Below are 12,500 nucleotides of genomic sequence, written 5' to 3'. Positions count from 1 at the left end.
TGGCCTTTATGGTACTCATGAATGTGTATCTTATGATGTTCATGTATACCACTTTTGTGATGACCGTGCTTGTGTCCTTTAGGGTGGTCATGACCCTTATGTTGGTCATAACCTTTATGATGGTCATAACCTTTATGTTGGTCATGACCCTTATGTTGGTCATAACCTTTATGATGGTCATAACCTTTATGTTGGTCATAACCCTTAGGATCATAATCTTCATGATGATCATAACCTTTATGTTCATCATATCCTTTATGATGGTCATAACCTTTATGAGTATCCAAACCTTTGTGAGTATCATAACCTTTATGATGGTCATATCCTTTATGAGGGTCATAACCTTTTGGAGTATCATAACCTTTATGATGGTCATAACCTTTAGGAGTATCATAACCTTTATGATGGTCATAACCTTTATGTTGGTCATAGCCTTTATGATGGTCATAACCTTCATGTTGGTCATAACCTTTATGTTGGTCATAATCTTTATGATGGTCATAATCTTTATGATGGTCATAATCTTTATGAGGATCATAACCTTTAGGTTGGTCATAACCTTTATGTTGGTCATAATCTTTATGATGGTCATAATCTTTATGAGGATCATAACCTTTATGTTGGTCATAACCTTTATGATGGTCATAACCTTTATGGTAGTCATAACCTTTATGTTGGTCATAACCTTTATGATGGTCATAATCTTTTTGATGGTTATGTTTATAGCCTTTGTCGTGGTCATATGAACGTAACTTGTGGTGGTCTTCTCTATACATCTTATGGGGGTCATGTCCGTAGTTCTTTTGATGATCAGGCCCATAGCCGTGTGACATTCGTTCCTTCATTTGGCCCTCCTTCAAGTCTGGATTCGGTTCAGCTTGGGAGGCCACCCAGAGGCAGGTCAAGCAAAGTACCAGCTGGCTCTGAAATAGAATTAAAGATACAAAATATAGATTTAAGAATCCATAGGACAGTTTTACTCTGTAGCATGATATTTTCTATTGGATTATTGTTTCAGAATACACGAATGCATAAAGGCGCTGAAAATATATATATATATATATATATATATATATATATATATATGTATGTATGTATATATATATATATATATATATATATATATATACATACATATATATATATATATATATATATATATATATATATATATATATATATATATAATAAATATATATATATATGTATATATATATATATATATATATATATATATATATATAGGTATATATATGTATATATATATATATATATATATATATACATATATGTATATTTATATATATACATATGTATACATATATGTGTGTGTATACATATTTTTATTTACTCTTATGTATTTATACATTTATATGTGGACTTATTGCTACCTTTAAAGCGTGACAAAGTCTCTCAAGATTTTCACTCATTTATTTGAATTCTTAATGCTTAAGATTAATTATTGATTAGTTTTACACAAAATAGCGTTATGAATTTAATCTTATTGACGTTGCAGGCATAATGAAAGCTGATATTGCAGTTTCTAAGGATACGCATCAAAAATACGCATTTTTGTAATTTGAAATGGAAGGAGAGATGCACTCATATAAACTCCAATAATGATAGACAGATAAATATATAGATAGTTAGATAGATAGATAGATAGATAAATATAAAAAAATATTTAACGAGATTGATTTCCCAAACTTATATGCCAGCCAATTTCACAGTTTGACTTTCAAATCCTCAATTTGGTCAATTCAGTCAAATCTGACTGATAAATCTCTATATATTTTATTCGCGTTATTTAATTGTTCTTATGGACTTATCGTGACAATAAATATTGAGATTAGAAGTATATCACTGCAATGCTTTCCTTTTCCTCTAACTTTCGTTCTTATTCAATTTTTTATCATGGCTATCGAATTATTCATTTCTTATCAGATTGTTCATGAGGTTCAGACCAGCAGTGACGCGGGAAAGTTGGAGTTATTAAAAAGTACTTTCACGTGTCACGAATTTTCTCTCTTGGCTTTTAACAATTTATTTCTTTTCTTTAAAATTGTATAAAGTGGAGGTATATGACGACAATAACCAATACCACAATAATAATAATAATAATAATAATAATAATAATAATAATAATAATAATAATAATAATAATAATAATAATAACAATAATAATAATAATAATAATAATTTTATCTATGTTCAGCACAAGCCTAAACAATATTCAGAATGTTAAGCATCTTCGAATAAAAAAAAAAAAAAAATCTAAATAAATTAGCCCGGATTAATATGAACACAAGTTACCATTTTTTTTTCTACACAAAAGTCTTTTTATTTATAAAAGCCTTGAATCTTAATAATCGAAGCGTTTCTATAGATATTTATATACGTTTCTCGAGTATTTTATTTCAAAGATATTTTGGATCTGAATATAATCTCTATAATCCCTCTAGTCCACAGTTAGTTTCGAGCTCTATCAATATGTATGTATGAACACACACACACTCACACACACACACACACATATATATATATATATATATATATATATATATATATATATATATATATATATATATATATATATGCATACATATGCATATATATAAATATATATATACGTATATATATAAATATATATATATATATATATATATATATATATATACATATATATATATATATATATATATATATATTGATATATATATATATATATATATATATATATATATATATATATATGTGTGTGTGTGTGTGTGTGCGTATGTGTGTGCTTGTATGTTCGATATGAAAGCATATTATAGTAAGATTTAATCCTTTGAATTTAATAAAATTATCTTTGGAGTGATATGAATATACTGTATATATTTTTTAAAACTTCACGGCTATAAGAATATTCACTAATTTACACATGTATACAGTACGGTGTATATATATATATATATATATATATATATATATATATATATATATATATATATGTATGTATTATATATATATATATATATATATATATATATATATATATATATATATGTATGTATGTATGTATGTATATATATATATATATATATATATATATATATATATATATATATATGTATACTTATGTGTGTACAGTATATATAATCATGAATATTATTATTAATGGCTAAGCTTCAACCCTAGTTGGAAAAGTAGGATGCTACCAGCCAGAGGGCTATAAGAGGGAAAAATATCCCAATGAGAAAAGGAAACAAGGGAATAAATTAACTACAACAGAAGCAACGAAAAATAAAATGGAATATAAAGAAAAAAACATTGAAATCCATCTTTCATATATAAACTATATAAATGTGAAAAAAAAAAAACATGCGGACATAAAATAGACTAGGATAGTGTACCTGAGTGTACCCTCAAGCAAGGAATCTCTACAGTGGAAAAAGGCCATGGTACAGAAGCTATGGCACTATCCAAGACTACAGAACAATGGTTTGATTTTGGATTATCGTTTTCCTAGAAGAGCTACTTATCATAGCTAAAGAGGAAACTATTAAACAATTACAGTACACTAGTTAACCCCTTGAGCGAAGAGAAATTGTTTGGTAATTGCATTGTTTTCAGGTGTATGAGGACGGAAGAGAATGTGGAAAGAATAGGTCCGACTATTCGGTGTATGTGTAAGTAAAGAAAAAATGAGCCGTAGCCTGAGATAGGGATCTAATGTAATGCTTCCTAGCCAGTCAAAGAACCCAATAGCTCTCTAGCGGTACTTTCTCAATGGGTGACTGGTGCCCTGGCCAACCTACTACCTAATTTATAATCATATATATATATATATATATATATATATATATATATATATATATATATATATATATATATATATATATATATATATATATATATATAAAACCTATGCGTGTGCGTGTATGTGCGTGTGTGTGTGTGCGTTTATATATGTATTTATATAGTTATATAAATGCTTCATTCATGTTTCTATGCATACAATTTTATACTTGAGTCTGCTTATTTTGGGCAAAAGGGAATTTGCCTATGCTTTTTCAATTATTGTTTAATTCTCTATACGAACAATTTAAAATAACCTATCAAACCAGATAGTCGAAATACTACGCAGATATGAAGATAATCCAGGAACTTCATTACACAAGAAAAGAAAGCCCGCTTGACACGGAGGCACTCACTATTTTGGACGCCATCTTGGAGCGTCTACTTTTTCTGGGGGAAGAAAAAGCAGTGGAAATTGGATCCCTCTTGTGGGATGTCTTCGAGCAGAGTGAGATGCCATCACAACTGAAGATCTTCTTTTATAGTTTGCTTTCTCTCTCTCTCTCTCTCTCTCTCTCTCTCTCTCTCTCTCTCTCTCTCTCTCTCTCTCTCTCTCTCTCTCTCAGTGACAGCGGGCAACGTACCTGGTCAAGACAAGTTCATTACCTGATTTTTCATTGGTCACCATCGACTTTTTACATTACATTACGTAACAGATTTTAGTTATATAGTAATCCTATCTATATCAAATTGGCATTCGAGTATTAATTGTTCAAGAAATTATGAAAACCGTTCATTAACTTTAAAGACTAAGGTATAGGAACTATAGCATTCATGATTTTTTTGAAATTAGGGTCAAATGAAAACGCATTTACATACCCACATACACAACCCCACACACACGCATATACTGTATATATATATATATATATATATATATATATATATATATATATATATATATATATATATATATATATATATATGTGTGTGTGTGTGTGTGTGTGTGTGTGTGTGTGTGTGTGTGTGTGTGCAAATGAGTGTTCCTGTTTTTATTTGTCAACAGCTTACTTTCACGTTAAAATCATTATTAAATATGCAGTCTAGCTTATTTAATATCAGAGAAATTCTTTATTCCTTATAGACCTCATTCTAAGAAAACTATCCATCATTTAGGAAGTCATCAGGGGATACTACTGCTAGAGAGTTATGGGGTCCTTTGACTGGCCAGACAGTGCTACATTGGATCCTTCTCTCTGGTTATGGTTCATTTTCCCTTTGCAACACATACATCGAATAGTCTGGCCTATTCTTTACACATTCGCCGCTGTCCTCATACACCTAACAACACCGAGATTACCAATCAATTCTTCTTCTCTCAAGGGTGTTAACTACTGCACTGTATTTGTTCAGTGGCTACTTTCCTCTTGGTAAGGGTAGCAGAGACTCTTTAGCTATGGTAAGCAGCTCTTCTAGGAGAAGGACACTACAAAATCAAACCATTGTACTCTAGTCCTGGGTAATGCCATAGCTTCTGTACCATGGTCTTCCGCTGTCCTGGATTAGAGTTCTCTTGCATGAGGGTAAACTCGTGTACACTATTCTACCCTATTTCTCTTCCACTTGTTTTGTTGAATTTTTTCAAGTTTATAGAGGTAATATTTATTTCAATGTTGTTACTGTTCTTGAAAAAAAACTTTTCTCCTTGTTACCTTTCCTCACTGGGCTATTTTCATTGTTGGAGCCCTGGGCTCGTAACATCCTGCTTTTCCAACTAGGGTTGTAGCTTAGCAAGTAATAAAAACAATAATAATGATACCAAAATATTATTTTGATGAGCATTTTCTAATCACGTATTGTTCATCGTCAATAGAAATATAAATGCATAGAATGATAATAGAAATATAAATACATGATTTTATTGTTTTTTAAATGAATTCGAATGATTTCTCTCGTTGCGGTACATTCAACTTTTTGAAAGTTGTGCAATAGGAAGAGACAGGAGACGTGGAGATCTGATTCGAGGAAATGTTGATGATAAGAATTTCTCTGCTAATTGCATTTTATGGAAATGAGATTGAAAATCATCTTCTGTCTTTCTATCTGTTGCTTTAGATTGTGCCTATTTTGGTGTTTAATGAAACTATTTTAGTGAAAACCAAAACAATTTAATTTGAAATGTTTAATCAAAATTTAGAATAGTATTCTCTCTCTCTCTCTCTCTCTCTCTCTCTCTCTCTCTCTCTCTCTCTCTCTCTCTCTCTCTCTCTCTCTCTCGTTTCCTCAAATTAGGAATAATCTCTCGCTTTCTCTCTCTCTTTCTCTTGTTCTCAAATTAGGAATATTCTCTCTCTCTCTCTCTCTCTCTCTCTCTCCTCTCTCTCTCTCTCTCTCTCTCTCTCTCTCTCTCTCTCTCTCTCTCTCTCTTACGCACCTATTTTTTAGAAAATTATATCTTTCTTGATCTTAAACTGTTGCTGTTGCAAGAAAAATTTCCCTTCGTAAAATCAAGGTATTAAAGGGATTCTTTGACCTTCAGGTCCTATTAAAAATTGTAGTAATTTATCATATAGACTAATATTGTTCACCCACAAATAAAAAAAAAAAAAAGATAAATGTGAAAACTACAAAGATCCCATTTCAATTTTGAAAAATCACTTATTTGATAAATATTGCATAAATTTAATAAATCTACTTCAATGAAATATGAGCTTGTATATGCAAGAAATGATACTATTGTATTTGAACCTTATATTTGTACACAGAAATTTATCAAAACAATTATCGCCTTCAAATACGTTCTCTGTATATAAATTGTGAAATGATCTTCTTAATCATGTAGTTAAATTAGGGGAACTACAAAAGTTTAAAATCTCAGCGAATATTTTTAAGTTGAACAGCCGACATAAGACTCGTTTTATAGTTTATGCATGAAAGATCTATTTTAATGTTGTTATTTTCTTAAAGTAAGTTATTTTAATTGTTAATTACCTCTCTTGTAGTTTACGTATTTTGTTATATCCTTTCCTCAGTCGGCTATTTTCCCTGTAAGAGCCCTGAGGCTTATAAGCATCCTGCTTTTCCAAGTAGAGTTATACCGTAGCTACTACTAATAGTACCAATACTACTACTACTACTACTACTACTACTACTACTACTACTACTACTACTACTACTACTAATAATAATAATAATAATAATAATAATAATAATAATAATAATTTGTAATATAGGCAAGGGGAATTATTCCTAAACCTCTTATTTTATCATCGACCGACTTCCCCACTGAACGTACAGCATTTAGTGATATAGATAGTCTTATAAGAAAGGATACACTGATTGTCTTTTGATACGAAGCTTCTGTAATAGTAACCAACGTTAGATTGCTATCTGGCTTTGTTGGCTTCTTTCCATGGATAAGGTAATTGAATTGCTAGCCCAGTCCCATCATCAAAGTAGTATGACAAATGAATAAAGAATTGAGTTATAATTCCACTTGCGTTCTAACGTCCTTGACATACTGTACATGGACACTCCTTTAAAGGTTTAAAGGCAACTCATGAATGGCAGAGGCAAGGGACAGGGTCAATGCCGTAGCAGAACATTGCCCTAGAAACTGACCATATATACATATGATCAGCGCCCAAGCCCGCTTGCCTTCCAAGCTAGGACTAGGGAGGGCTAGGCAATGGTTGCTGATGACCCCGCAAGTAGACCCATAGTCTCGCTTAGACGACCACATTTTTTCCTCCCATGGATGGTAAGGTTACAGATACTACAAGAAACTAGAGAGCTTAAGCTGGTCTCGAACCCGAGTCTGATAGAATACTAGGCAGGGACGCATCCATTTGTTTCTTAAGAGATGTTCTCAATGACAGGTTCCAAAATCTTAGTATTTGTGTATGCATAACGAACAGCAGCAAATATTGTGAATGTTGCTCGAAATGCACAATTGTTATGAATGAAATTGCATGTATGAAACCTACTTCAATATGTGTAGATCATGTTCCTTTCAAGGTATTTACGAATTTTTATTCCAATAATTATTACAGGTGAAGTTCGTATACAAAGTGTTTTGTCTAACTTATAGAGAACTCATTATGATACTATCTTGAAAAGGAAGACAAAATAAATAAATAAATAAATATATATATATATATATATATATATATATATATATATATATATATATATATATATATATACATATATATATATATATATATATATATATATATATATATATATATATATATATATATATTGTTACGCTCGTGCTTGTGAGCCCAGCCTTGCTTAAGGAACTCAGGGCAATAACAAAAAAAAGGAACAATGGAAAGGTCGCCAGTCGGCAATAAGACAAGGAATACTGACAAAATAGATATATTTATAATAATATTTGAATAAAAATTAATAAAAAGGGGATCACAACAGATAACTAATGTAAATTTTAAGTAAGCCACGAGGTACTTCACCGCGAGTTGTATTTTCACAAGTGCACACGTGGAGTTGGTTGGACCGTGGACGATTTCAGCACAGCAATCTCATTCCCTGGAAAGGGAAATAACTTAATTTATTAACCGATCACTTACTTCTTCAGGCTGGGAACACGATAGAATTGTGTGGTTAAAACCTTTAAGCAACTTAAATAATAGTGCAAAACTTAGGAATTTAAACACTACACGTGGGAATCAACACAATCACAGGGTGAATTAATTAAGGTTAGTAGCAGACGGCACACATGGCTGGGACACAAGACTGGGATAACAAAGGTTCAGTGGGTAGGATCTTTCATTAAATGATGAAAGGAAAAAATAATGGGATATGTTAAGGGAAGGAGAAGGAAGGCTGGGTAAGGATGATGAGGATCTCAATGTACAGACACTTTACCTTGATAAAAAGGAATGTTTCCTCCCTTGTGGAGTATGTGTCACAGGTCCTGCTCTAATGGAGTCTTGAGAACGAAGGAGGATGATGTTCCTCTCATGGAGGTTGGTTAGCGAAGGTTGATGCCCAGCCGCTCCTAGGGGTAATTGGCCTGACCACTGTCCCATTGGTCATCGGCCTTTGTCACGTGTCCGGACACCCGCCATCAATAGGCCTCGTGATTTCTCCCAGATCCCGTGTGGCGGCGTTTAACGGCCACACATGTTAAAGATGTCTGAAAATGAGATCTCAGAGGAGTAGACTTGTATAGGATGGTTGGGGGCGGGGGGGGGGGGGGGTTTGAGGCTCTGGGTAGGGTCTCAACGCTTGTGGCATGTCGACTGGTCCTTGCTGGCGGGGTCTTTTGATTGAAAAAAGTGGCGCAATGACTGCCAGGAATAACAATATATATATATATATATATATATATATATATATATATATATATATATATATATATATGTATATATATATCTATATATATATATATATATATATATATATATATATATATATATATATATATAGATATATATATATATACATATATATATATATATATATATATATATATATATACATATATATATATATATATATATATATATATATACATATATATATATATATATATATATATATATATATATATATATATATATATATATATATATATATATATATTTATATGTATATACATATTAATGTATGCATAGGCCTGCAGCCAAGATTATCCACCAATATTAAGGGATGAGATGGTTATATTAGAATCAAACTTAGAAACATTATGAACATGTTTTGTTATAGAAATGGTGCATGTAAACTATTAATTTATCACACACACACACAAAAAAAAAAACTCTTCTTCTTCTTCTTCTATTCCTCCTCCTCCTCCTTCTCCGCCTCCTCCTCCGTCTTCTTCTTCTTCTTCTCCTCCCCTGCGGAAATGTAAATGTAGAATTCGAATGGCTACCGGTTGGTAATTTATCTATAACTGTTATATCGAATTGGAAATGTTCATATTCTTTTCTTCGATGTTCTCTGATCTCATTAACGAATTCCTTTTCATGACTTGTCTAAACTTGAAAATGGAAATCTGATGTCTCACCTCTCGTGACCTAGTTTGACATGGTCACACTTGGCGTATGTGATCTGTTCAATATGCAGCTGATATCAGGCAAATCAAGGCATCTTCCCCGTGTATCCGTTACCTCAGGCCACGGGCAAGGTCAACATATGTTTCGTTCCTACATACCCATGCGCTATTACAATCTACCGGATTCACCTACTTCTCTTCATGAAGTATCTGTAACCTTCGGTCACATACAATGATTACCTAAATATACTCTTCTTGCATCATTGACCTGTGACCTTAGATCACCTACCATATTCATATAACCGTGACTTCAAGCCAACTTTCTCGCCAAGTTAGGTGTATTCACTTACGTAACCTAATTGACACTAAAAAACTTCTTCTAAATGCACATGTGACCTTATGGTATAGGTCATACCCCTATTAACCTCACATCAGCTGTAATGCAGATTACTTACATAGGTCATTGTTCTCTCGAAGATAATAGTGAATTTTTTTCTGTTCTTGCATGGCCGATCACACGGATAATCAACCAATTAACACTTTAATTGCCTTGTTAATATCTAAATTGGCCGTTCTAGACACATGCTATTTGAGAAGCTTGCTCATTCAATCCAATATTGAATACTTTCTTTATTGATATTCGTTGGTAGGAAATTTTTATACGTTTTGAATATCTTTTGCGATAAGATTGTGTTCTGTATATTCTACTCAAACCTTGATATTAGGTATAAAGTATAAGCTTAACATTATTAATTCAAAAACTCATACTTCATATCTATATTAACTTCTCAGCAGTTGAATTTATTTAGAAAGTTATAACAGCTTACATAAATTAATTTCTTGCAAAATGAAATTTTTCTAAATATTCAAAATAAAAAACCGAATTAATGAAAGAAAAATTTGAGTGAGAAAAGCAATTACATGAAACTCCCAAAAACAAAAATTATTTGATTAACTTTCTAAAGTAAGAAAACTTTTTGAAATCAGTTTACTATGAATTTTTAAGTCTCAACGTTTGTTTCAATTAATGTCCTTCATTTTCATGGCATCATTTCATTATTTTTCAAAATAATTATTTAATGACGTTATCGGTGTGTAAATGGTGAATAAATTGATTGTATATATATATATATATATTATATATATATATATATATATATATATATACATATATATATATATATATATGTATATATATACATATACATATACATATACATATATATATATATATATATATATATATATATATATATATACATATATATATATATGTATACATTTGTCTACTTGTATGGATTCAGTGATACACACACATACACACACACACACATATATATATATATATATATATATATATATATATATTTATATATATATATATATGTATATGTATGTATATATGTGTGTGCGTGTGTGTTAGTGTGTGTGTGTATTACTGAATCCATACAAGTAGACAAATATATATATATATATATATATATATATATATATATATATATATATATATATATTATCATCATCATCACCATCCTTTCCTCCTATGTCTATTGACGGGAAGGGTCTCGGTTAAATTTCTCCAGTCGTCTCGATATTGAGCTTTTAAATCAATACAGATTTAAGAGATTGGCGAACAAGGGCCTCAGAAGAAAATTAGGAGTTAAATAACTGGATACTATTAGAAATAAAACTATAAGAAAGATAACTCGAGAGTCGCATGTGGATGAAATCGTGGTGAGGGGTAGATGGAGATGGTTTGCGCAGGCTCTTCACACTCCCCAAATTAGATTAGTTCACCAAACTTTTAACCGGCTCAACGATGCACTAGAGAAGTTGGAAGACCGAGGTCTACATGGCTGAAAACTATGAAGCCTGGAGTAAGTTATGATAAATATATACATACTGTATATATATATATATATATATATATATATATATATATATATATATATATATATATATATGTGTGTGTGTGTGTGTGTATGTACAGTATATATATATGATATCCATGACACACACACACACACACATATATATATATATATATATATATATATATATATATATAAATATATATATATATATATACAACTCAGGAACATAAATGGCGATCTACCCTTAAATCTGCACTCTTTGGTGTAGATGCAACAGTTCCTCCTTTACTTAAACCAGATGGCTCAGTCAATCACTGTCCAAAGGAAAAGGCAACCCTGTTGGCTGATGTTTTTGATAGTAAACAGAGTAATGAAAAACTTGAACTTCCTCATTCCTGTTTTCCTGAGGCTAAACTAACTAGTTTAGCTTTTCGATCTCGTGAGATTAAAGCTCTGTTGATGGACCTTGATGCTTATGGAGGTGTAGACACAAATGGTATTTTTCCTTTGTTTTTTATAAAGACAGCAGATTTTTTACCTCCAAAGTTATCTGTTATTTTGCACAAGTTAGCAAGAAGGGGAGCTTTTAGCACTTGTTGGAGAATTGGTAATGTTACTCATCTATGTAAATGTGTTTGTGGTAGCGCAAGTCCCACTGATTACCGCCCAATTTCCATAACTCCCATATTATCTAAAGTTTTTGAACGTCTTCTGGCAAAACGTCTTAATAGGTTTGCTGAAGGTAATCATCTGTTCCCTAGTTCGCAATTTGATTTTTGTAAAGGCCTTGGAGCATGTGATGCCCTTCTTACAATCTCCAATGC

General features: G+C 31.3%; 1 protein-coding gene across 1 annotated transcript in view; it reads right to left on the bottom strand.

Annotated features, from left to right (window-relative positions):
• Positions 1-4,211, bottom strand: part of LOC137660050 (filaggrin-2-like) — a 7,069-nt gene extending 2,858 nt beyond the window's left edge. The window contains exons 1-2 of the mRNA XM_068394775.1: positions 4,197-4,211; positions 1-923 (exon numbers count right to left, since the gene is read on the bottom strand). The exon at positions 1-923 is cut by the window's left edge and continues 1,033 nt beyond it. Of these exons, the coding sequence (XP_068250876.1) occupies positions 1-923; positions 4,197-4,211 (938 nt within the window). The remainder of the gene's footprint in view (positions 924-4,196) is intronic.
• Positions 4,212-12,500: the final 8,289 nt, after the last annotated feature.

This window comes from Palaemon carinicauda, chromosome 20, assembly GCF_036898095.1.
Source record: "Palaemon carinicauda isolate YSFRI2023 chromosome 20, ASM3689809v2, whole genome shotgun sequence".
Lineage (NCBI taxonomy): Eukaryota > Metazoa > Arthropoda > Malacostraca > Decapoda > Palaemonidae > Palaemon > Palaemon carinicauda.
The sequence above is the reverse complement of the archived record's forward strand: the minus strand, read 5'-3'. Positions and strand labels throughout refer to the sequence as shown.